We start from the raw sequence: 27,687 nt of genomic DNA, 5'->3' as shown, positions 1-27,687 counted from the left end.
TATAATGTGGCAGAAAATGCCATCCTTTATTCCATCACTCAGAGGCAACCACTGTTGGTGTCTGGGTAGATCTTTCAGTCTCTCTTCCTCTTTTGCCTCCTATGGTTGGTTGAAATTAAGTGGCATGTTTCATTTTAAGTAATGACATCTAAATTCAGCCATGCCCTCATCTTTGTGTGTCTGGTGCCTAGAGCATAGAGGACACGCCAGCGTCTGAACTGTGAGGTCACTTGAACATCCTTGGAATGAAATCTGGTGTGAAGGGATATTTATATGGGGAAATAGGACTAAAAGTATCACTTAATAACAAAACTCTTTAACTGAAACTTGGCCACAAATATGGATAAAATATAGTTTATAAAATGTAAAATAAATGTTAGCCACTTCACTAAAGCATTTGGATTGTAGAATATTGCTTAGTATTTGGTATGCTTCTAGGACTGTATCTTACTGGCAACGCCTCTTTCCTGAAACACAACATTTGATTGCATTCCTACTTCCACCGTCTAATTTAACCTTTTCTCCTTCCTGCCACCCTCATTTTGCTTTATTCCCAGCTTTTACTTCTGCTCATACCATCAGCAAGTCAGGATCACTCTCAAGGGCCTGAGGTCTGTGTCAGTGTTCATGTGTTAGTCAAAGTCTGCTCCATTCAACCCAGAATACCTCACACTCTTTGGTAGACCACTTCACCCTAATCTCATTTAGTCTTCTTCATAGCCCCTTGAGAATAGTAATTAGATAGGAAGGAGGTGTCATGAGTGGGTGTTGTGCAGATCAGTGATGCCACGCAGGCTGGAACAGGCCACATGCCCCAGGCACACACATATGTCATTACACGTGTGTCCCTTTCCTGTGAAGAGGGGTCTACCTGCTATGGTTTGTTACCTTTGTAACAAGTGGTTAATAGGTATAAAGTTGGAGAATGACACGGTAATAGTGTCTGGAAAACACCTGTAAGTAATAGCGTTTGCTCCTGGTAAAGAGTTGTTCTTATAATGCAAACACAAATGGAACAGTTCCCATAAAGCTTTAGGAAAAGTAATAGATTATGGAACAATAGGTACTTTTGGAAATAGTCATGTTTGAACTTTTCGTAATGAGCTGGGCTTGCGGAAAGGCATATCTTAAGACCCTAAGGGACTGAGCTCCAGATTTCATTTCCACTGTTCCTTTTTAATCTATCAGAAACACGGTTAACCTCTCTTTTTCCTATCCTCACATCTAGCCAGCCTATCTTTATAGAGTTAGATCCCTAATGCAACGGAGGTTAAGAGTTGTTCAAAGGTATGTAGTGAGGATTTGGACCAGGGAAAACATCCAAGTGGGTAGTATTTGAATATTTAATATTTAAGGGTAAGCTTTGGCTCAAAGCAACTCTGGCTCTGCATGCCTTATTTTATATTACTTCAACATTATATCATTGATCACATTTCTTACTCAATTTTGAAAACAATAAACAAACTGTTTAGACTGGACTTTATCCTATAATTTTCCCCACCTGTTCATGAGTTGCCATACTAGAGTATTAGACATTATTATTTTTCAAACACCTGAGGAAAGGAGGAGGCACTGTCCTAGGAGCATTGGTTTGGGAGAGAGGACGAGACTCAGGTATGGTGGGTGAGGGAGAGGTACGTGAAATTATATGGTTTAATGAGGAGCAGGTGTAGGAGGCAGCAGCAAGATTTTTAGCTACATTTGTTGATACTACCTAGAGATTCTGGAAGTATTGTAGAAGTAACCTCAGTAAATGCAGTGGCCTGATGTGTACCAGTCTCCTACCTACCTACCCACCCTCTCCATCCCTACCTTGCCAAAAGGATGCTAATCTTGAAACATAACTCGACTTTACGGTGACGTTTATGGAAAGGATATTTTTTACCCTGTCGCCAATTTAGGTGGGAAAAAATGCATATACGTATATGTATTTCAAAAGGTCTTTGAAAATATGAGTCACCTGCAAATTGTGTTTTCTTCAAATCGCCTATTTGTTTCTTTTTTGCCAAGGCAATTCCATAGCACCCATTCCTGAGCAGGTATACATTCACCTGAAGTGTGAAGCATTTATAAAGATGTCTAATAAAAGTAATGCATGTCAAAATGACAGATTATATTTTTGAAGTTGGTTAACAAGATGAATAATTTTTTCCCTCTTCTATCTTGAACCCATTATTAAATAATTCGATGAAGCAAAATAAACTACTCAGACTGATTTAAATGTGCTCAGTACTATCTTCTGTGAGGGATAAAAACAGTTACGAATGGGATTCCATTATTCAAGGCACTTGCAGTTCTGGCCAAGAATGAAAGCAGGTGATTTAATAATGTTGGGATTATCCCATGACAGGATGCTTAAAGGTTCAAAATGCTGATGTGATTAGTCGATCTGAATAATCCCAGCTAGGCCGGGGTTTGGCAAACTAAGGCCTTCTGACCCACTACCTGTTTTTGTACAGTCCACAAACTATGAATGGTTTTTAATGGTTGAAATAAATCAAAGTATAACAATATTTCATGTGCATGAAAATTATATGAGATTCTAATTTCTTTGTCCATATGTAAAAGACAAAAAAAGTTCCAGTATGTTTATTAGAACACAGCCTTATTTATTCATACATGCATTGTTTATGGCTGCTTTCAGCAGAATTGAGTAATTGTAACAGAGACCACATAGCCCACAAAGCCTAAAAAATTTACTCTTTGGCCTTTTACAGAGAAAGTTGCCCCCACCTGAGTTAAGCTGGAGTGTCTTTCACATCATTGCCTTTACCCCTTTTCAAGAGCCATTATGCTTGTCCAGGTCTTCATTAAATGTTACCAGAATGGTTGCAAAAGCCTCACAAGTATTCAAATCCCTGGTTTTCCCATCTCTCTTACTTGTAGGTGCTGCCTGATCCTCCTAAAATACACATTATTAACCCTTTAATGATGTCCCAATACTTACAGAAGAACCTGTGTTCTTTGGCACAAGGCCCTTTTGGGGGCCACTATTCAGTCTTATCTTTCTAGACTAGTCTCCTCCTACTTCCTTGTTATACCCTATACTTAGTTTAAGGTGGTCATATAATTTTCCAGATGGGACCTTCAAGTGTGAAAGGGGCCCTATAATAAGTATGTTGGGAAAACAGGCCTAAAGCAAGACTGTTCTAGGCAAACCAGTTTGAATGGCTCACCATTTCTCCATAAACACCTATTCCCTTGCCCTCTACTCACTGTTCCCTTAGGCTGGAATTCCTTTTCTTTTTTCTATAAATCTGAATCTTAAACATCCTGGAATTCTTTTTCTTTTTTCTATAAATCTGAATCTTAAACATCTTTTCAAATTCAGCTTAAATAGTGCCATGTCCATGAAGCATTATTCAAGTAAAAAATCTCTCCTTGGGGCTTCCCTGGTGGCGCAGTGGTTGAGAGTCTGCCTGCTGATGCAGGGGACACAGGTTCGTGCCCCGGTCCGGGAAGATCCCACATGCCGCGGAGCGGCTGAGCCTGCGCGTCCGGAGCCTGTGCTCTGCAACGGGAGAGGCCACAACAGTGAGAGGCCCGCGTACCACACACACACACACACAAAAAACAAACAACAAAAAAAAAAGCTTCCTAAAGTCTCGGGCCTGACTATTTTTGCTTTGGTGGTTACCACTAAAAATGTCAGGCCTTAGCCTTATTGGCACAAGCTAATCCTTTTTGCCTAACTTTGATTCAGTCAACACACCTACTAAGTACCTAGTATGTGTCAGGTGTCATGCTGGGTTCTAGAGATGGGGCAGTGAGTCAGACCAACCTTGCTGCAGCTTACAGTCTAACAAGGCACACAGATGTGGAACAAGTGATCTGTCATAAGTGACCCATCACAACGGCACCTAGTGTCCTAAAGCAGGGGGCTGTGGAGGCACCTCGCTACTTCCCAGTGGGTGGGAAAGAAGGGCAGAGAAGTCTGCAGAGGCTTTAAAAGCATTGTCCTCAGACCAGCAGCCTCAGCATCACCTGGAAGCTTGCTAGAAATACAGATTCCCAGGCCTGCCCCAGACCTATTCATTCAGGCTCTGGAAGTGGGGCCCAGCAGCCTGTTTGAACCAGTCCTCTTGGTGATTCTGATGCACATTAAAGTTTGAGGACGACTAGCCTAGAGGAAATAACATTTAAGCTAAAGCTGCACCTGTCAATACAGTAGCCACTGGTCACGTGTGGCTATGGAGCCCTTGAAATGTGGTTAGTCGAAATGGAGATGTGCTTTAAGTATAAAATACACATCAGGTTTCAACTTACTAAGAAAAAAAGAAAGTAAAATACCTCATTGAGAATTTTATATAGATCATATGTTAGAATGATAATCTTTTGAACCTAAAGGGTTAAATAAAATGTATTATTAAAATTTCACCTATTTTTGCTGCTTAGTACGGCTTTTAGAAAATTTTAAATTACAAATTTAAAAAAGCCAATTATATGTGGCTTGCATTACATTTTGATTGGACACAGCTGATCGAAAGGATAACTAGCAGGCCCCCAAAGAAGGGAGGAATTGAAATGGGGGTCGAGGGGAGGGGGGTTGGGTGAGGGTTCTGTGTAGGAGACAGTGTGTGCAGAGGTCCCGAGGCCAGAAAGAACATGGCCAGAAAACCAAAGTCTTGCAGGTCGCATTAAGGATTTTGAACTTTGTCCTAAGATCAACAGGAAGTAATCTGAGGGTTTTAAATAGGGTACTCAGTTTTCAGAAAGTTTGTAGCTAATATATGAGGGCAAGAGAGCTACAGTTGAATATTGCAAGGCTCAGAATCAAAGCTCCCCCCCACCTGCCCAAAAGATGGTGGGGATGGAGGCATTTGGACAGGAAGTACTATTGAGAGGGAGGGAGAGGGACCCTGCTCGTCAGCAGCCCCTGCCACAGGATACGAGGCACGAACACCCCTGCTGAAGAGAGAAGCAGACACCTGGGAATAGTTTGGTGTTCAGTTCATTTTCAGCTTGGTTAAAGTTGAGAGCTAGAGGAAACATTCCAGAAGAGTCCAAAGTTGAGTAGGAGTTTGATTACAGAGCTGGGACTCTGCAGGGCACTGGCGAAGTTTTGGTGAAGAGAGGGTCAGGGACAAGGAAGCCTGGCACACGTGGGGATTAGAGGGTCTGTCCTTTGAAAGAGTGTGCTGGACAACCACAGAGGAAGGCTGGGGTTAGAGCCTGGAGGCTTGGGGTCTGACCAGCTCCAGGGGGCAGGAAGGCGGGGCTGGGGGGTGGTGGTCCTCATTCACCTGAGGCCTGGAGGAGGTTTCTCTTTAAGTCACAGTCATACACTAGCAGACTCAATCTACCCTCAGAAATGTCTTGTTTAGCTCACATTTTAAAAATGTATTCAAATTAGTTGCTAGTATTTGTATTAGATATCACATAAAATTCACATTTCCAGTTCTTTTGAGAATTGGAAGATTGAGGACCCCAGTTCCTCAGTCTCACAGAGAAATGGGCTGGAGCTAAGTAGCAGCTACTCCCTTCATTTTTCATTTGAGCTTCTGAGAGCTGAAATGATCACATTAAAAAAAAAGACATTTATTTACCCTAAAAACAAAACAGAATCCACAGGTTCTGTCTGGTCTGAGTCTTGCATTCTCTCCAGTCTTTGTTTTCAGCAGCCCTGGCTTCTCCTTGTTCTGCAGAAAAGTTCTAGAATGGTACCCTTAGCTCAGCGAGACCAGATTATACAAATGCTTTGTCCATGCACATGAGTTGCTTCCATCAGAGAAGCGCGTGTTCCCTGCAGTTCAGCACTTTTCCTACCACCTTGCAGCCCCGCAGCACTGCTCCTCACAGATCTGCCTGAAACTTTAAATGAAACTGACTACAGTGTTATGTTTGTTGACACTTGACACACCAACTCCCACAATGATTAAATTGTAAAGAATGCAAACTATAAACCTCAACAGCTCCTTTGTGAATATTCAGTAGTTAATTAAATGGCAAAGATCAGTTGATAGCAAGGAGGAGAGCGGGGAGGGACTTTCTGCTGACCTGAGGTAGATGCTGCAGTTTGGTACCTTATCCTGTATTCGCCCTCTGTACACCGGAGTAAAGCGCAGGTGTGTATTTATTTGTAGAGTCCTTGTGGCTGTAGCACTATTTCTGTGCTCCAATATATATATTTTGAGGGGAAGAAACAGAAATTGTTTTATTTCTTTAAGTAAGCAAATAGAGCAGATTAAAATACTGCTGAGCTTGGTGATAGTTGCCTCAGTGTTCATGATATTATTGCTACATTTTTTTGTTGCCTCCATATAGTTTATAATCAAAAGATGATGGAGAAGTGCCTCTGCCTATAATATTTGTCTATCACACCTTCTTCATTTGAAGGGAAAGTAGCTTCATCAACCTAAGGAACTCTTGTTTGACAAGACACAGTAAGGGCTGAGGTAGAGAACAATTGATAACTTCTCTTTTCTCCATCCCCCTCCTCACCATCACGGAAAACAAAACAGTAAGTGTTGCGTGGGCATGGATCCAGCTTTTGATGGGCCTGAAACTTCTAGTACTTAGTGGATTGGGGTGGGCCCTTTACAAAAAAAAAGCAATACAGAAGTGTCTTCTGCTGATTAAACACACACACACACACACACACACACACACATACATTCTCAACGATGTGAATTCATTATTTGGTCTCTCCCAGTGCCTTAGAAGGAGTTTGTTCAAGTGAGGGGCCCTGAAACTTGAGCTTCATTAGTTTCATGATTATTCCTCTTCCGGGCACCGGTAATCCCCTAGCCAAACACTGCCCAGTTCTTTCATCCCATTCTCTGTTCTTCTGCCACCCGATGCCCATCTGGGCTGAGAATAGAGACATTGCTTTCCCTCTGGAAAGTCTTAGCTCTGCAAGGTACCTTCACCTGAGTCCTTAGCCCAGCTTCTTGCAGTGACCTGATGCTTCCCCACTTCACATGCACTAAATAAAGCGTCAAATTTTATTGATACCTGATGAGAAAGGGAAGTCATAAACCTAACCATTGTAGCCTTTCAGCCACTTGCAAGTCACCTCAATCTGCTTCCTCCCTTGGGTCCTCTGTTGGCCCTCCACTGAAATTGGAAGCTTTGTTTTAAAGACATTTTCCGCCCTTGAGAATCTCTAGGAATTACTAAAGGAAGGAAGAAATTAGATCTAGATTCCAATTAACTTTGTCATTGATTGTTATATAACTGTGGGTGAATCACAGTTTAAGTGGGACAGAAAATCTCCAGTTAATGGAAGTTGCCAAGAATGGCAGAAGCCCAGGCCCTGATGTTCATATAATCTCTACTCTCCAGTGTGGAAAGTGCTGGGCTGGAGGTGGAAAGTGCTGGGCAAGTAAACTGAGCGGGGTTTGTCAGTGTAGATCTGTCCACTGCAAGGAGAGCGAGGCAGGCTGATGCAGCCAGTCCGAAGATTCTCCAGGGGACAGAGTGGGCCCAGCAGATCTTTGGGCCGGCAGCTTCACTTAGGAAGTTCAGAAACACTTTAGGGTTGCCTGTCCCTCTTTACTAGAGTCTTCGCCTGCTGAGATGTGGCTGGCATGTGTAGGACAGCTGAAGGGTTGGGAGAAGGAGAGGGGGGCCTCCTTATCAGTGTGCTTCCTCTCACTCCTACAGACCTGCTTCTGGTAATCTGTTTCTACAGGCAGCATCTCTCAGCTGCTTAATTTGATAGCTTGTTTTGCATCCAATTTATTCCTGCCAAAAACTCTATCTTGAGGCAGGTGAAAGATTATTTAGGTGAGTACCATATTGGGTGTTAATGTTGATTTAAATCATTTTAATGTTTAAATGTTGAACCTTAGGTTTTCTTGTATGTGATGTAGCCTGTGGCATTGAAGAGCTAGTTGCCACCAATCAATGATTTACATACCAGATGAATGTGGTGGTTTATTGAATTAACATGTTTAATAACTTCGATAATAAGACGAGACTGGTAAATTATTTCTCCACCAGAGGGGGAAACAAAATGAGAAGGGTGCCTTCAGTCTCGAGTCAGCTTCTCAGACCTGGGAGTTCCCAACTACGAGTCATCCTTTTAGACACCTAAAACTCATTCTATTAAATCCTGTCTCCTGGAAGCAGAAACTGCCTTTTGATCTGGTGGAAGTGTAGCATATGCCAATAGAGTGAAGTGTTCTGTTGTTTTGTGTCATACAATTAACTTTCTACCCAGCCATCAGAAAATTTGTCAACTAACTAGGTTCCCTGTAATTATCTGTAGACTCTGCCTGGATGTGCCACAGTATGTACGAGTTGCCGGATGTCTGATGTCAAAACTGTTCAAGGAATCATTCCAGTGTGTTTTAGAAACTGGCTGTTGAAAAGTTGTGCTTCCACCCCCAGGTGGTTAGTTGAATGAAGAATATAACTTATACTTTTTTTTCTTCTCTTTCTAGATGTATTGCTGTCACTGAACACTGGCCCATTGGAAAGCACTAGAGAAGCTCAGCCATCAGTATGTCCAAGTACAAACTGATTATGTTAAGACATGGAGAGGGTGCTTGGAATAAAGAGAACCGTTTTTGTAGCTGGGTGGATCAGAAACTTAACAGTGAAGGAATGGAAGAAGCTCGGAACTGTGGGAAGCAACTCAAAGCGCTAAACTTTGAGTTTGATCTTGTGTTCACATCCATCCTGAACCGGTCCATCCACACAGCCTGGCTGATCCTGGAAGAGCTGGGGCAGGAGTGGGTTCCCGTGGAAAGCTCCTGGCGTCTCAATGAGCGTCACTATGGAGCCTTGATCGGTCTCAACAGGGAGCAAATGGCTTTGAATCACGGCGAGGAACAAGTGAGGCTGTGGAGAAGGAGCTACAGTGTGACCCCACCGCCCATAGAGGAGTCCCATCCTTACTACCACGAAATCTACAACGACCGGAGATATAAAGTGTGCGACACTCCCTTGGATCAGCTGCCACGATCCGAGAGCTTAAAGGATGTTCTGAAGAGACTCCTTCCTTATTGGAACGAAAGGATTGCTCCTGAAGTATTAAGTGGTAAAACCATTCTGATATCTGCTCATGGAAATAGCAGCCGGGCACTTCTGAAACATCTGGAAGGTACCATCTTTATGCTACTACTTACTGAAGGTTGCTACTGGGCCTTAATCTAGAAAGGAACTGGTTTCTAAGCTAATAATGCACAGTTTACGTAATAGACTTTCCTTCCCTATTACCTTTTGTCCTTTCAGTCTTTTCAGGATCCTTTTGTTCTATCAGTCAAAAATCCTGGGCCTTTTACATTCGTGTTATCTGAAGCAGTGATTCTCTAACGTCAGCAAGCATCAGAATCACCTGGAGGGAGGGAGCGCTGGGACCACCACTGGTTTCTGGCCACACCCTTGGAGTTTCTCAGTCTGTAGGTCTGGGGTGTGGCCCAGTAATTTGCGTTTCTAAGGAATTTTCAGGTGGTGCTGATAATAATGCTTGGGCTTCTCCACGTGCTTGAGAACCACTGATCTAAAAGATTCTGTGGCTTTTGTTGTCACAAGGTAAACGGAGGCTAGGGAGGGAAGAAATTTTTGTAGAAATGGTATGCAAGGTAAGTTTTTTTTTCTTTTGAGTCTTTCAAGTTAAGTAATATCATATAGACTCCAGTTTTGCTCCCGTTCTTCCAACTTTAAACAATCATTGCTGTGTTTTCAGACCTAGGTTTCCTGAATAATTGTTTTGTTCCAGTCTTCTCTTTGTTCCAGACCAGGCTTAGTCATCGACTGGGAGAAAGTTCAGGAGAAGGAAAATAAAAAGATGGCTTATTGGAGATAATTAGTAGCCTTAATTTTATTTTAACTCCTTGATGTTATGTTCTAGAAAGTACTGTGTTGTTACCTTCCTCTTAAGTAACATGAACTAAATGAACTCCTCTGAGGACTTGAGCTCACCAGTTTTGGGCACCAGTGATTGCACAGTGACACCTTCAGGGGGTTTCTCCCTCCCCTCTCTCCCTTCACTAAATAATCCCGGAAGGTTGTGCGTTTTGAGTGATCTGCTCTGTCTGGTGTTTTCCTGTCTATCGTCACTGTCAGCAGTCAGCCCACTGGCGTTAGAATGCATTTCTCCAACATTCCCTTTTCATTCTGCTTTACTTTTCTATATGAGGCTGTGAAAAATGAAAAAGTTGACCTGGCACATGAAATAAGTGAAAATCAGTTCTTGTTAACAAAATGAACTGATCTTTATAAGATTTTAATGTAAACCTTTTAGCATGTGTTTTTTTTCCCCTAGTTTTTATAACATGGCCAAGAGCCAAGTCATTACTCATATACCTGACCTCCATTCATTGTGCAGAGATCTAAAATCTACAGGCTTTATTGGCTATTTAAAACATCATTGGCCAGACATGGCACTTGATCTGTTTGTGTATGTGTATATATCTTATTTACTCAACTATATAAATGGTATTATTCTTCCTTGTTCAGAATAGTCATGTATTTGATTAAATATCTATATATAACTTCATCATTACTGGATTTATTATAGTACTTTATTGTTTGAAGAAGAGTTGAAGCTCCTCTTAGGACAACAACAAACTGAAATTCAGAATTTCAAAGTTTCTGCCAGAAGATGTATTCTCTGTCTCCATGCCAATTCCTTTTTTCCAGAGATGGGACTTAGATCTCTTTGTGGCCAGATTCCCTTCCCTTAAGAAAAGACCATCATCTCCTTCAGGATCCTCTTTTCTTCCCCATCTCAGCTAGGAAATCCTCCTTTTAAAGACAGTTTCCTGCTGGTTAGTACCATTTACCCATCTTCAGGTTTAGAGCGCTAAGATTATTCTGCAGCCCCGACCATAGCATATTCTAGATACCCCCTTCCATTAGTGTGTTGGTAACTTAACCATTTGTTACTGTTATTTTTGAAAGAAATAGGAAGGTTTAACAAATGGTGGTGAAGAAGACTGCCACCATTGTAGGGATGCAGGGAAAACTACCTGTCGAGGGCAAGGTAACAAATAGAAAAGCTGACTGTCTATATTTGAGGGAGGTTTTGAAACCATTAATAGTTTATTGAAAAACAATCAAATGGTATAGCTGCTTGGGAAAACAATCTGGCAGTTCCTTGACAGTGACACATAGAGGTACCATATGATCCAGCAGGTCCACTCCTAGGTACATACCTGTATTCATTTCCTAGTGCTACTGTAACAAAGTACCCAAAACTGGGTGGCTTAGAAAAACAGATAATTATCTCACAGTTCTGGGAGCTGGAAGTCCTAAATCAAAGTATTGGCAGGATCCTGCTCTCTCTAATGACACTAGGAGAGAATCCTTTCTTGCCTCTTGTAGTTTCTGGTGTTTGCTAGAAATCTTTTTTTTTTTTTTTTTTTTTTTTTTTTTTTATGGCCACGCTGTGCAGCATGTGGGATCTTAATTCCCTGACTGGTGATTGAACCTGTGCCCCCTGCAGTAGAACCACTGGACTGTGCTTAACCACTGGACTGCGAGGGAAGTCCAGAAATCTGTAACGTTTCTTGGTTTGTAGATGCATCAGTGCAACCCTCCATCTTCACTTGGTGTTCTCTCTGTGTGTCTCTTCTTCTTGTCCAAATTTTCCTATTTATAAGGACACCAATAATATTGGACTAGGGCCTGCCCCAGTGACCTCATTTTAACTTGAGTACCTCTCTAAAGACCTGTTTCCAAGAAAGGTCACGTTCTGGGGTACTGGAGGTTAACTTCAGCATATCTTTTTTGGGGGAATGCAGTTCAACTCATAACAATACCTAAATGAAGTGAAAACATATGTCCACACAAAAACTTGTACACAAACCTTCAAAGCAGTATTACTCATAATAGCCACAGCCACAGTGTGGAAGCAACCCAAATGCCCATCAACAAGTGATTAGATAAGTTAAATGCAGTATGTCCATACAATTAAATATTATTCTGCATTAAAAAAAATGAAGTACTGACACGTGCTATAACATGGATGAATCTTGAAATCATGATTACATGAAGCCAGGGCTTCCCTGGTTGCGCAGTGGTTAAGAATCTGCCTGCCAGTGCAGGGGACACAGGTTCGCTCCCTGGTCCAGGAAGATCCCACATGCTGTGGAGCACCTAAGCCTGTGTGCCACAACTGCTGAGCCTGTGCTCTAGAGCCCACGAGCCACAACTACTGAGCCCGTGAGCCACAACTGTTGAAGCCCGCATGCCCAGAGCCCGTGCTCCATAACAAGAGAAATCACCACAATGAGAAGCCCGCACACCGTAACAAAGAGTAGTCCCCGCTCACCGCGACTAGAGAAAGCCCTGCGCACAGCAAAGAGGACGCAACGCAGCCAAAAATAAGTAAATTAATTTATTTAAAAAAGTCTGCCCTGTTTAAAAGAAAGAAAGAAAGAAAGAAAGAAGCCAGTCACAAAGGATCACGTATTGTAGGATTATATTTGTATAAAATCTCCAGAATAGGCAAATCTATATAGACAGAAAATAGATGATTTGTTTCCTAGGACTGGTGTGGAGGGGAAGAGGGTGGATTGAAGAGTGACTGCTAATATGTGCAGGTTTTCTTACTGGGGTGGCGAAAATGTTCTAAAGTTGACTGTGGCAATGGTTGTACAACTCTGAACATGCTAAAAGCCATTGTATATGTTAAGTGGGTGAATTGTATGGTATGTGAATTATCTCATTAAAGCTGCAAAGCAATTTAACCAATGAGATTTAAAGATGAAAGGATTTGACATTGGCCTAGAAAGCAATAGTTTAGGGTAAATACGTGGAAGTGACAGATAACAAAGGAGATATGCATGGATGTGGAGTATAGAATAAAGAAAAGAATTAAAACACAGCTTTGACCACGGTGGGGCAGAAATGTGTTTACAGGGATTACTGAGAAATAAGCAGGCATTTATCCTCAGGCTTCATTTAACTTTTCTTCTGAAGGTCTTTTTTTTTTTTTAATTTGGATGTACAGAACTAAATTAACTTTCAGAGATTAATGAAATAGAAGCAACCTTAAATTATAACTCCTATCCCTATCACTATAAATAGGCTATATAGAAAATTTTGGGGGGTGGTTTTTTTTTTGCAGTACGCAGGCCTCTCACTGTTGTGGCCTCTCCCGCTGCGGAGCACAGGCTCTGGACACGCAGGCTCAGTGGCCATGGCTCACGGGCCCAGCCGCTCCGCGGCATGTGGGATGTGGGATCCTCCCGGACCAGGGCACGAACCCGTGTCCCCTGCATTGGCAGGCGGACTCTCAACCACTGCGCCACCACGGAAGCCCCTAGAAAATGTTTTTATTTGGGGGATAATTGATTTAAAGCAGTGGTGTTCATACTGGAAGAGGTAAATTGTACAAAGAGTAGGAAGTATGTGTAGAGAAAGGTGTGAGGCTGGCAGATGCCTGAAGGAGAGGAGAAGGGAGGTGAATGGGCAGGAGACAGGGAATAGAAATGGTAGGGCTGGTGGCCAGGGAGGATGGCAGACATTCAGGGAAAAAAACTGGCAGAAAAGTCAGAATATACCACTAGGCACAAGCGAATAGCTGGGGAAGCAAATGAAGTGGAGTGAGGATTGCGGTTTGTCCATAGGAAGACATAAGAGTGGTTTGTAGTCTCAGCTCAGCCATCCTGGGGAGGAGAACAACTTTGTTCCCTTTTGGCCTATAGTACCCCCTGGTGGTACTGTTGTTAAGATTCATCAAATTCTTTGATGTTGCTAAGATTCCCTGTACTAACTTCCATGCCTCACATGGAAGAATTACTTCATGTGCCTGAAATAGACTGGACTAGATTTTAGGATCACATCATACATTAGTTGTCATCTTTTGTTTTAGGGGTCCTCTAAAGGCCAATCTCCACTAATAGAATTCTCTTGCAGTGTGTACTGAAAAATAAGATCCAACTATTCTATGTCACAGCTCTAAGAATTAAGCATAAGTCACTTTCCCAAAGATAAGAAGAAATAGTGTGTTATTTCTCCCATCATTTCTGTTAATTTAGTGAGATTTCAGCCCTTTTAAAATTTATTGTAGACGTATGTGCTCACTGGAATAAGAATACTAGCATCTGTCTTCTTTTCTTGCATGTCTAACTTTTTTTTAATGTTTATTATTTATTTAGTTTTCTTATTAGTCATCAATTGTATACACATCAGTGTATACATGTCAATCCCAATCTCCCAATTCAGCTGACTACCACCAGCACCACCACCATCGCTTTCCCCCCTTGGTGTCCATACGTTTGTTCTCTACATCTGTGTCTCTATTTCTGCCCTGCAAACCGGTTCATCTGTACCATTTTTCTAGGTTCCACCTATATGTGTTAATATACGATATTTGTTTTTCTCTTTCTGACTTACTTCACTCTGTATGACACTCTAGATCCATCCACGTCTCTACAAATGACCCAGTTTCGCTCCTTTTTATGGCTGAGTAATATTCCATTGTATATATGTACCACATCCTCTTTATCCATTTGTCTGTTGATGGGCATTTAAGTTGCTTTATCATGCCACTCCCTTCTGGCTTGTAGAGTTTCTGCTGAGAAATCAGCTGTTAACCTTATGGGAGTTCCCTTGTATGTTATTTGTTGTTTTTCCCTTGCTGCTTTCAGTAATTTTTCTTTGTCTTTAATTTTTGCCAATTCGATTACTATGTGTCTTGGCGTGTTTCTCCTTGGGTTTATCCTGAATGGGACTCGCTGCACTTCCTCAACTTAGGTTGCTATTTCCTTTCCCATGTTAGGGAATTTTTCTAGTATAATCTCTTCAAATATTTTCTCGGGTCCTTTCTCTCTCTCTTCTCCTTCTGGGACCCCTATAATGTGAATGTTGTTGCATTTAATGTTGTCCCAGAGGTCTCTTAGGCTGTCTTCATTTCTTTTCATTCTTTTTTCTTTAGTCTGTTCCGCAGCAGTGAATTCCACTGTTCTGTCTTCCAGGTCACTTATCCGTTCTTCTGCCTCAGTTATTCTGCTATTGATTCCTTCTAGTGTTTTTTCATTTCAGTTATTGTATTGTTCATCTCTGTTTGTTCTTTAATTCTTCTAGATCTTTGTTAAACATTCCTTGCATCTTCTCGATCTTTGCCTCCATTCTTTTTCCAAGGTCCTGGATCATCTTCACTATCGTTATTCTGAATTCTTTTTCTGGAAGATTGCCTATCTCCATTTCATTTAGTTGTTTCTCTCGGGTTTTATATTGTTCCTTCATCTGGAACATAGCCCTCTGCCTTTTCATCTTGTCTATCTCTCTGTGAATGTGGTTTTTGTTCCACAGGCTGCAGGATTTTAGTTCTTCTTGCTTCTGCTTGCATGTCTAACTTTCGAGAGTTCATGTATGAAGGCTTCCTGTGGTACTTGACAAATTCTTAACCTAAAAGAAAACATCCTATTGAATTTGGATACTGACTTTCCAAGACTCCAAATGTTAAGTGAATCTCTCTTACTTTAAGGGGAAAATACAGATTTTTGTTTTATAGGAAAGATTACTGGCTAATTTATTTGTGTGTATGTGTTTATTGTGTTAAAAAATGTCATAAAATGTAACATTTTAATTGCCAATTTATTTTTATAGTGAATTTATACGACTACACACCCCCCTATTTTCTGGTTAATACCTGTTATCCGTTGCAATTATTAACAGCATCTCCTTTCACTTTCAAAAGTGCCCAGCTTGGAGGATTATATGGTCACGTTATAAGAAAGTTAGCTTTCATCTGTATTAAGAATGAATCTTTGAAATGGGTGTGACCAGATTGCATATTCCCTATAAATATGAAAGTTGCTAAATTCTTTGAATTGATTACAAAAGTAAAAATGCATGTTGTTGTAGACTGATCTGATTCCTAGTCATGTTTTCTAGATATGTTTATGTAAGATTCTCCCATATAAACAGGATCTTTCAAGGAAGTGGGCAATTTTTCCCCATATTGTCCTTAAAATGCTTGATAGACTTCAAGCATCTTACCTTCTGCTAGGGAGGAGTGTGGTAACTGATAGAATCAATGACAGCATACTGTCCTATCATAAAAATACTTTATTGTAACTTTGAAGTAGGAAGAATGATGACCCAGTCACATAGCTAATTAAGAAATTGGTCTACCCTGAAGTCTCCAAGTGCCTTAAGATCTTTGACTAAGAGTATACTAGTGTTACTAATTTACTCTAGATTGTATGTACCTCAGCAGTGGAGAGTGTTGTTAGTTCCTTAGATGTTATTTTGTTTCTCAAATATTTGGTGCTATGATTTTACCCTATAGTCAGTCAAGTCCTGCCTGACACTTCTTCCATTTGTGGGAAAGAAGACAGATGCTGTTGAAGGAAAATGAAACCCAGACAGACCTCAGATGGCTTAGCCATGATCGCGATAAGTAGTTGGCTTCATGAACTCCGCCTAAACCCAGTTCACTGAGTCTCCACACACAATTACTGCCTGGGCTGTTTTGTTTTAAACTTTTTCTAAAATGTAGCCCTTCTGTTGATCTATTCTGTTCAGAATAGTACGTTGTGAGAAGCTGAGTCAAGAGTATCTTTGGCAAGTAAACCATAAAAAGGTAATTTCGTGCAACTAATTGAGTCTTACATTATTGCTTTTACCTTAACATTGTGGTCTGTGAATGACACTCCCTAGTATAGCTATACCAGGTGGCCCTTTTTTGAGCGCACACTGTGTGCTAAATGCAGTTCTAGGCATTTTACATATGTATCTTGTTTCTTGTAGGAACTAGAACAAGTCTCTGAACTCACTGGAAAGCTATGGTTCAGTATTTTGACTTTGTTCAATACTTTGTTTTACTCTGCTATTTAATGTAGCTAAGCCATGTTTTTTAAATTTCATTTGAGCAATTGTTCACTGTTTGCATTTTATTTTGTTTGTTTGTTTTGGTTTTTAGATTCCACATATAAGTGAGATCGTACGGTATTTGCCTTTCTGATTTCACTTAGCATAATTCCCTCTAGATCCATCCATGTTGTCACAAATGGCAAGCTTTCTTTTTTTTAACGGCTGAGTAATATTGTATATATGCACCACATCTTCTTTATCCATTCATCAGTGAACACTTAGGTTGCTTCCATATCTTGGCTATTATAAATAATGCTACAGTGAACATTGGTGTGTGTGTATCTTTTTGAAAAAAATTTTTTTTTTCTTGGCCGCAACCATATGGCTGTGGGACCTTAGTTCCCTGACCAGGGACCGAACCTGCGCCCTTGACAGTGAAAGTGCAGAGTCCTAACCAGTGGACCACCAGGGAATTACATGTATCTTTTTGAATTAGTGTTTTTGTTTTCTTTGGATAAATATCCAGAAGTGAAATTGCTAGATAATATGGTAGTTCTATTTTTAATTTTTTGAAGAACCTCCATACTGCTTTCTATAATGGCTGCACCAATTTACAATCCTACCAGCATTGCACAGGGTTCCCTTTTCTGCACATTCTTGCCAACAGTTGTTTTTTGTTGTCTTTTTGATGCTAGCCATTCTGACAGGTGTGGGGTGATATCTCACTGTGGTTTTAATTTGCATTCCCCTGATGAGTAGTACTGTTGAGCATCTTTTTTATGTGTCTGTTGGCCATCTGTATTTCCTCTTTGGAAAATGCCTATTCAGGTCCTCTGCACATTTTTTAATCAGGTTGTTTGGTTTTTTGATGTTGAGGTATATTAGTTCCTTGTATATTTTGGATATGAACCCCTTATCGGATATATCATTTGCAAATATGTTCTCCTATCCAGAATGCTGCCTTTGGTTTGTTGGTAGCTTCCTTGTCTGTGCCAAAGCTTTTTAGTTTGGTGTAGTCCCATGGAATGCTTTACTTTTAACTTGATAGTAGTTCTTAATCCCTTCAGAATAAAGAAGACTTAAAACAGATATAAGAAATATTATATAGTGAGAAAATTCCTGCTTAAGGGACTGCTTTACTGATTTGTGGCAGCATAAACAATTGCCTAACAAGTCCGGATTACAGCAGGGCCCACCTCCCACCAAGCACCACCACGAACACTCCTAACCCAGGCGTAGTGTCTAACAACACCCTGTTCCTTAGCACTCCAGACAGGTGTGTGTTTCTTTCTCTGCGGTTGGCATAGTCACTTCGTGTTTGTTTCCTGCCGGCCCACATTGAAGGAGAAGCCAGGTACTGAACTGAAGCACTGGATGTAGTCTGCATCTTGCCAGCAGAAGTGGATTGTTTAGTCTGGGTTCAAGAAAGGACTAGGCAGGGCTTCCCTGGTGGCACAGTGGTTGAGAGTCCGCCTGCCGACGCAGGGGACATGGGTTCGTGCCCCGGTCCGGGAAGATCCCACATGCCGCGGAGTGGCTGGGCCCGTGAGCCATGGCCGCTGAGCCTGCGCGTCCGGAGCCTGTGCTCCGCAACGGGAGAGGCCACAGCAGTGAGAGGCCTGCATACCGCAAAAAAAAAGAAAGGACTAGGCAGTTTCAAGTTTGGAGTAAGAGTGGCATGCAAGACAGACTTGACCCCTGAAGAACCGTGTGCAGCTGCACATATAACAAGGCAAAGAAGTGACGAGGTGAAATTAGAGACTCGAGGAAAGGTCAGCTGGGACTTGCTGTGGGGATGGACACTGACCAGTCAGTCACCTTTGGTATGCTGTAGTGGGATATTTTCAGAAGTAGCAGTCAGGCCTCTCTTCTGTGAAGCAAATGCTTATCTAGTAGTGTGGCTAAGCTTTCTCTTATTATAAGTATAATTGATTTATAGAAACCTTCATTTTTAAAAGTTGTAGGCCACTTAACTATAAAATTAGATGTAGAATGGATTCTTCTCTCTACCTTATTCTAAATTAGAGGCCGTTATACTGTCATCATGGTACATGATTCAAATAACCCATTTCCAGTTGTTCCCCAGCCAATCTTTAAGTTGTACATGGATAGCATTCAAACCTAAAAGAATTCTAATTAAAAATAGGTAAGCCATATATGAAATTCAGAATCTCTTCTGTCAGCTCTTATTTTGGCAATAGAAGAATACAGTACTCTTATCACAGATCACCCATCGGTGGGGTTTGGATTGTGACTAACTCAATTGGGAAAGGGAAGCGGGGCATGGGTGGAACCTCAGAGCTGAATGATTTGATCGGAGCTGTTTTCCCTCTCTCTCTGTCATCCTCAAAAATAAGCATTATGGAATTGGGGTTTCCTCTTGTCCTGTAACAGATCTGTCTCCCTGAACATCTTTCCTCCTGTTTCCTGATATTCAAAGATTTTGAGCACAGTTTGGAGAACACCAAAGAAAATATATAGACGACAAATTTAATTTGACTTTTTTTCTTAATAAGGTAATAAAGGAAACACAACCTTTAACCAAAGCTTCAACAGTAAAGGACTAGATTTAATTTGAAAGCTCAGAGAGTTCAGATTCATTCATTTCAGCTATGTGCCAAGGGTCCATTAAATCAGGTACTGCACTATTTCACTGTTGTGGCCTCTCCCGTTGCGGAGCACAGACTCCGGACGCGCAGGCTCAGTCGGCCATGGCTCACGGGCCCAGCCGCTCCGCGGCACGTGGGATCCTCCCAGACCGGGGCACGAACCCACGTCCCCTGCATCGGCAGGCGGACTCTCAACCACTGCGCCACCAGGGAAGCCCCAGTCCTTACTTCTGAGGAGCATACATCTCCCTTTTGATTTCCTTCTGAAACTTAGCTGGTACTGTACCTCCGAGAAAGTCCTCAGAGTGCTTTCACATATAGGCTTTAGGCATTAGCGTTTCTAGTTAACATTTTATTCCTAATAGCCTTTATTTGTAAGAAGTAGATTCATATAATACATATAGTTGTAATATTGGATCATAAAGCTAAATCATTTCTGGATCCTAGCAGCAACACATGATAGAATTCCTTACAGTAGAACAAACATTTACTAAAGTCTTGCAGCATATAAGGCACTGTTTTGAGAGCATGGGTGACACAAGGATGTATAAAACATGGTCCCTTATAATCCCCGTGGGAGAAGTGAGCATTTGCTCAGCCACTTCTAACAGAAGGCGAGTGGGAGTGCTGTATATATGTGCAGTGATCTTAATTACTGTCTGTGGTTCCTGTTCCTGCTACAGTGACTCAGGGGAGTCATCAAAGGTACAGATTTGACTTTCTGAAGTTAGTCCTGTATGCAGAAAATGAAGTTGTTTGAATTTCTTCCTGTTTTGGCTTTGAGCTACTCGTTTGACTTACCACCAAATTTTCATTATTTCTTATTTAAAATATCCCAATCATTTAAATGGATAGCAGTTAACTCCCAGACGCTCCTACATGAAGATTCAAGAATTAAAGACAATGGTTGGGGGTTGGTGAAGGGGCAGTGATAGAGATGGGTTGATGCAGGATTAGATGTTTCCCTTCAGAACGTTCTTGGATGCTGTATCAAACAATCTAAGCCATTATCAGAGGATGTGATATCTGGCCATGCGTTTTAACTTTCATATGATGTTCCAGTTAATGAATTTGTAATACGATATTACATAATATAGTATCGATTCAGTTTGGTTTAATCCAATGCAGATGCATTTTTCTAGCCTTAGGAGTTCTGCTTGCTTGACTCTCTTAGGACAAAGAATGTGGCTTATGCCAAAACTGAGTAATGAATAATGGCTTCATTGTGGTTTTTCCTCATTTGCTATTTTAAAAAGCCAGTCGCTTAAGTCTCATTGACTGATTATTAACCAGTCTAAGTATTTTAAATATTTGGAAGTAATTAGTCTGCTGTGTGAATGGCTTGAGTAGTCATTAAAGTGGAATGTCAGCTTTATTTATTGGAAACATTTCTATTTTTGTTGAGCCCTCCTTTCTTTATAAGTGAAACATTATAGTTCTCGTGGCCTTTGTTAGTTGGCTCTTCCATTTGGTCCCACACAAAAGTGGGTTTTTATCTAAGCCACAGGCATGAGCTTGAGAGTGGTGCTCTTAAAGAAAGGGCTTGTTAGATCTGGTTAGATCTGAGGCCATGGTCAGATGAGTTCTATGTGTGCCCCTCTCCCCCTGCCAAAGACCCAGAACTTTTTACTGAGGCCACAGACTGCAAACCCTCAACCTGGCCCATCATGATCCCAGTGTGTTAGGTATTTCAAGGGGATCAGACAAATCTGTTGATCCCTTTACTAGTCTTGAAAACATGAGAACACTTGGTGCTGGTGTCCAGTTAGCACCCAGCCCTTCACAAGGGCAGAGCATGAACACAAACATTCTCCTCTCTCCTTATGCTGTGGTGGAAATAGCCATAGACAAGTCAGACGACCAGAGTTGAAGTCCTGGAATTTGGGAATTTAAAAAAAAGGTCTAATTTTACTACCTTAACAGTCTGGTGACTCGAAGAGTTTTATTTAACTTCTCTGGATCTGTTTAGTAGTTTTTTAAACAGCTTTCTTGAGGTGTAATTCACATGACATACAGTTCACCCATTTAAAGTGTTCAGTTCAGTGGCTTTTCACAGAGCTGTATTTTCACAGAGTTGTATATTCACAGAGTTACCCATCTATCACCACAGTCAATTTCAGAACATTTTCATTACCCTCAAAAGAAACTCCATACCTAGCTATTACTGCCCAGTCCTCCCATTCCCTCTGGCCCTAAGCAACCCCAGATCTATATATGTCACTATAGATTTGCCTATTCTGGACATTTCATAGAAATGGACTCATACAATATGTACTCTGTGACTGGCTGCTTTCACTTAGCATAATGTTTTCAAGGGTTGTCAATGTTTAGCATGCATCAGCACTTCTTTCCTTTTTATTGCCAAATAATATTCCATTGCATGGATCTGCCACATTTAATTTACCCACTCATCAGTTGATGGACATTTAGACTGTTTCCATCTTCTGTCTATTATGAATAATGCTGCTGTGAGGGTTCGTGTACAGGTTTTTGTGTGGACATGTGTTTTCATTTCTCTTGGGTATATATACCTAGGAGTGAAATTGCAGGGTCCCATGGTAATTCTGTGCTTACCCGTTTGAGGAATTGCCAGACTTGTTATCCAAAGATTCCACAGGATTTTATACTCTTAATTTTGCAGTGTATTAGGATTTCAGTTTCTCTATATCCTTAGCGGTCACCTGGCTCTAAACCACGTGCTGTTGCATTCCTCTCTGGCTATCTCCAGGGGATGTGGGTGGCAGCTACTATGCGGCCAGCTGACAGATCTGACCTGAGAGGGTCCGAGGGCTTTTAGAATCCCAGGCAGTCATCTCCCAGCTAAACAGCTGGCTGTCTGGTCTGAATTTATCTGTTCTTGCCAGCTTTGTTTGGGATGGTAATCTTGTGTAGGGTTGCAGTGTGGGGATGGGGGCTTGGCAGGGCAAAGGAGTGTTTTAGTAGCCTACCCTTTAAATCTTCTACCTAGAAGAGAATTCGTAGTACAGAAAGAAGAAACACTTGTTGGGCTATACTTTCTCATGTATGTTCTCTTTTAAGTCCATTCCTCCTGCCCCACAGGGTTTGTAATAGTGGTAGAGAAGAGTGTGTGTTTCTTTTTTTAATTAGACAGAGGCAGTGGAGGCCCAGAGAGGTTACTTACCTAAAGTTATATATTTGGAAGGGGACTAGCAAAGGAGGAGATGGGATGGGTACTTAGAATAGACCCTGACTTCCAAGTTATGATCCTTTCCATTGTTTCATAGCTGTTTGAGTATACAGCTTGTGCATAAGAGTTCTCAGGCAGCTCTTCTGAACCTAGAAATGAAATTCTAATAAAGAGCCACCCCAGCGGCTGAGATCCAGTGCTATGATTCTGTGACTGGTGCTCATAGTTATGACCAAAGTTAAAATGACACAGTGCATTGATAACTAACTGCTACTAACTTATTCTGCCATTCTCACCTTCCAAGATGGACCCTTGCACTCCCCTCAGAACTTGCTCTACCCTGGGTCCTTTCTATTAATAAAGAACAGAAGTATATGGTTAGAATTTAGAAGTCTATATAATAAAAGTGTGTTTTTAAAGTAGATAATTTGAATACTTTCAGTCACCTTTTAATTGGCTTAACTCCATCTTTTTAGGTCTCCTCTCTTCTCTTTGCCCATTTTGAACTCAGAGGAACTTGAAAGACATTGTGCACTAGTTACATACACCTGGGTTTAAATCCAGCCTTTGGTATTTACTGCCTGTGTGACCTTGAGTTGTTTGCTTAACCTCTCTGTGTCAGAAATTGTTACATGGAAAAATAATGGTGCATATCTTCCTAGGATAAGTTAATACACATAAAGTGCTTAGAAGAGTACCTGGCATGCAGAATGTACTCAGTACATGTTAGCTGTTTATTGTTTTTTAAAAACACTCATAATAATAGAAACCTTATCACGACCACTGCTGCTACCATCCTTGCTACAACTCCAGCTCTTCTGGTCAAAATTGAACAACCTATGATTCAGGTTATCTACTTATTAAAAAAAATTTTGTGGGAGCACACTGTACGGCATGTGGGATCTTAGCTCCCCGACCAGGGATCGAACCTGGGCCCTTGTCAGTGAGAGCGTGGAGTCCTAACCCCTGGACCACCAGGGAATTCCCTGATTCAGGCTATTTTAAAAAGAACTGAGGGAATTGCCTGGTGGTCCAGTGGTTAGGACTCCATGCTTTCACTGCCTCGGGCGTGAGTTCAATCCCTGGTCAGGGAACTAAGATCCCACAGGACGCGCAGCATGCCGAAAATAAGTAAGTAAGTAAATAAATAAATAAATAAGTAAGTAAAATTTTTAAAAAATAAAAAAAGAATTGAAGGTGATTTGTCCATTACACATACCTTTCTCTCCTAGCAGTTGGGCTGTTAAGGGACAGCAGGAGAACGAGACCTGTTTACAAGGCATGTCGATCAACCTTCTTTTGATTCCTCTTGATTGTATTTCCTGAGCACCTAGGGGAGAGTTATTCCTTGACTGGGTCTAGCCCAGGGCATCCCATGCTCACTCAGTGTTGGAAAACCAGCCACTTTCTAATCAATTGAACTAGATTTTGAGGTTAATTTTAGCCAGCCTGGGGACAACATATAAAAGGAAAAAAACCGGAAAGCCCCCCTAGTTCACTTTCAGATTTTTCAAGATTGATTTCTGCGGAAAACCAGTAACACACATGTGAGCGTGGAGAGAATAATTTTCATTTCTTTAAGATTTAGATAGGAAACAACCAGGAACAGTTTGCCCCAAAAGGTATTTACTGTCCCAAGATTTAATGTAATTTGAATTTCTGTCTTAGATTTTTAAAAAAAAAAAAACTTCTGAGGGACTTCCTTGGTGGCGCAGTGGCTAAGACTCTGTGCTCCCAGTGCAGGGGGCCCAGGGTTTGATCCCTGGTCAGGGGACTAGATCCCACATGCTGCAACCAAGAGTTCGCATGCCGCAACTAAGGAGCCCGCCTGCCGCAACTAAGACCTGGCACAACCAAATAAATAAGTAAAGAAATAAATAAAACTTCTGGGACGCCCTTGGCTTCCAGCAACTATAGCTGGAATCCCTCACAGTACCTGGTGTGGTTCCAAACATGCAGTTAATATGGGACTAAGTGAATGTGTAGTTAATTAACTAAACACAGCTGCCTCCTGGGTTGTCTTTAATGCCTTGCTCCTCCCTGTCTTAATCTCCAGGTATCTCAGATGAAGACATTATCAACATCACTCTTCCTACTGGAGTCCCCATTCTCCTGGAACTGGATGAGAACCTGCATGCCGTTGGACCTCACCAGTTCCTGGGCAACCAAGAGGCTATCCAAGCGGCCATTAAGAAAGTAGAGGATCAAGGAAAAGTGAAACGCGCTGACAAATAAAATCTTTCCCACGTGCTAGCTAGGGATAGCTGCAGCAGGAGTGGTATGCGGTGTGTTATGGGTGCTGATCTCGCTTTTTTTTTTTTTTCTCCCCCGCTGATTTTTCCTGATTTTTCCAGATCTAGGCTGTGGGGTAGAGTTTGTGTAAGTAACTAGGTAACATATGTTGGCCCAGATAAAGGCTTTAGGATGCCTGAGTGCTAATGTCATAAGCCTTATGCATTAGCCCCTGCCGGCCCCGTTTGAATTAGTCACTAAGTTAGTCACCAGTGGGGCTAAATCAATGTCATAAGTTTCCAAGATGGGGAAGCAACAAGTGGAGGTCAAGTTCAAGGTATTCCTCATTCAATAAATCAGTATAGAGTGACCACTGACAGGCACTACTTACTCCAATAAGTAGTTCACAGTTATATTTACTGAGACTTTCTAGGATGATAATAAAGGGCATTAGATAACACACTATACTTAAGTATTTATTACTAGTCTTTTCCTCTAGGGAGAGGGATGCTTTGATAGGTTAAAACCAGAGGCCCATTAAATGGGAGAGTCATGGATGGATTCCTCCAAGACAGCCAACAACAAACACCAAGTCCCTTTGCCTCATAACATTTGGTGGAATTCCTCTCTGGCTGCTAGAATTAGCAGCATATAGACAGCTATAGCTGTTCGTGTTCTCTTTTTGTTTTATTTTTGTGTTTTAAACTTTAATTTTGGGGTCTTTAAAATTAATTTAAAAATAAGTTCTGTGACTGAAAATGGTACCATCCCAAGAATTTCCATATGATTCATAAATATTAAGTATAGGCTGCTGAATTATTCTCTGCTCTTATCTTCCTATAACACAAAGAGTTGTACTTATTTCAACACATAGACATGCCTAATTCTCTAAAAATTGAAGGTCGGGTCGGGGGAAGGTAGAATATAGTGGGTGTAATTTTATTCACTTGAACAGGGGAAATGGTATATTCGCCCTTGTCATGTACATTTGTTCTTTATCTGCTGAGGGCAAAACATTATGGTACGTAGTCTATAGTATTCAGGGTAGGCCACAGACAGAACTGACTGCTTATCAATCTTAATGATATAGGATGTTTTTAGATGCTGGAGATAGGTAAGTGATCATTTCTTTAAGCTACTGCCTTATTTCAGAGCAAGTGACATATATTTCAGTGATAAAGTCATGTAAACAATTTACAACTATAAAAGCTGTTACAGATATCACCAGTTTTTCATGGTTTTCCATTGGTGGATTGGTTTATTTGTATCCATTTTATAGTAAAACTGTCATTAGAAGGAAACTAATTCTAAAACCCTTGCTACTGCTTGCTTGGTCTCTACTGATCCTTAAATCAAGACTTAGGGCATCAGCTGAAAAGAAGAAATGAACCTGGTTTGCTCACAGCTGGCTGCATCTGTGATGCATAAGGACATGGAACGTGGATGCTTGACGTTCCTGACCAACTACTGGCTTTTCTGCCGTAGTCCTTCTTTTCACAGTTCTGTTGCCTAACCAAATAACACTGTTTATAATTCAGAGATCAGGGCCAAGAATACAACTACCAGATCTTCCTAGAATTCCAAACCTATGGCTAAGCTTCAACTCAGGCCATTTTTGAACAGCTTCATCTCTGGAATTGGCATCTGAATTTTCCAGCCCAAGAAGTGACCATGTCTTAACACAGCTTAAGAGCCTAGAGTTGGATTCTTCCCTTGTCCTGCATCTAGATATCCACCTCCCATGGACACCTGGCAGCATGATGTGCTCCTGCACACAGAGCTGTGCTCACACCCCGTCACTGTGGAATCTTATAGACTTCCTGAGAGAGGGATAATTTTTGCTGACACTTTCTGGTACAATTTGGTTTTTGAGATCTTGGCTGAAATAAATGAAGAGATATTTATGAAAATTTGCTGTAAAATTATTTTTAACGACTCCAGCACTTCAACCTTGAGACCACCTAGTGAATCTGTTTTCTTTGCATGGCTTACAAGGGATCCAGAATTTTTTTTTTTTTTTTTTTTTTTTTTTTTTGGGTAACCGGGCCCCCCTGGCAGGCGGACTCTCAACCACTGCACCACCAAGGAAGCCCGGATCCAGAATTTTTGATGTAGGTATCTTGAAATCTGCCTAACCTGCATCCTCATCTTGGCATCCTTCTGTACCACATCAAGCTGGGACCAAAAAATGGGGACTTTTTTAAATTTAAAAAATGATAGACAGCTTATCCAGAAATTTGGCCCTTGGAGAGGGCAGCCCATCCTGCTGCCAGGTTGGGCTTGCCCTGGAGCCAGTTAGACACGTCTCTTTTGCCCAGGCTGTAATGATTGTTTCATGCAGGTCCAGTGTGGTAAGATAAGAGCCATAGCAAGATGCTACTCCTAGAGTTTTAATTTTTAAATATCTCAGATGAGTAGTGTATCCCAGTACACTCAGACTTTGTTTTTCTGAAAGAACAGAAATTCTGCCTCAGAAAATGGAAGTTCTTGCATCATCCAGTACTAATTTGAGCACTGAATTAACAAAGCATCCTCGGTTAGAGTACATAATGTCGTGTATGTTTCCTTGATAAGATGTATGAGGCAAATTTCTTAACATGATCTGGCTATTTCCAAGCTCAACCAGATTCTTTTGCTCCAGATTTGCAGACTATTTCTCATCTTGGGTCATGACCACTTTTATTAAAATGCAGTCCCTCCATGTGCACGGTAATGGCAGTGGTTATTTGTCTTCTGGCCTGGGAAGCCTCCCCAGGCTCTATAGTTTTGTTGTGAAAATGCTTTTTTTTGGTCAGTGTGTGAGCTGGTTAACCCAACTGCCCCATCGGACAGCAGTTGGGCAACTCGGTGGCCAGAAGCAGAAGTCCTCCTGATCATGATGACAGTCTCAGGAAAGAGAAGCCAGAGGTCATGTACATTTCTCCCCTTTTCCTACTATGTAGTTATAGTTTTTTATTTTTCTAGCTCCTTTGTGTTTATGAC

At 41.3% G+C, this 27,687-nt stretch overlaps 1 protein-coding gene across 1 annotated transcript in view; it reads left to right on the top strand.

Annotated features, from left to right (window-relative positions):
• BPGM (bisphosphoglycerate mutase) overlaps positions 1–26,615 on the top strand; it is a 28,091-nt gene extending 1,476 nt beyond the window's left edge. The window contains exons 2-3 of the mRNA XM_024737983.1: positions 8,388–9,049; positions 24,530–26,615. Of these exons, the coding sequence (XP_024593751.1) occupies positions 8,449–9,049; positions 24,530–24,708 (780 nt within the window). The 5' untranslated portion in view covers positions 8,388–8,448 and the 3' untranslated portion in view covers positions 24,709–26,615. The remainder of the gene's footprint in view (positions 1–8,387; positions 9,050–24,529) is intronic.
• Positions 26,616–27,687: the final 1,072 nt, after the last annotated feature.

This window comes from Neophocaena asiaeorientalis, unplaced genomic scaffold (assembly GCF_003031525.2).
Source record: "Neophocaena asiaeorientalis asiaeorientalis breed wild unplaced genomic scaffold, Neophocaena_asiaeorientalis_V1.1 scaffold364, whole genome shotgun sequence".
NCBI classification, from domain to species: Eukaryota; Metazoa; Chordata; class Mammalia; order Artiodactyla; family Phocoenidae; genus Neophocaena; species Neophocaena asiaeorientalis.
This window is presented reverse-complemented; position numbering and strand designations above follow the sequence as displayed.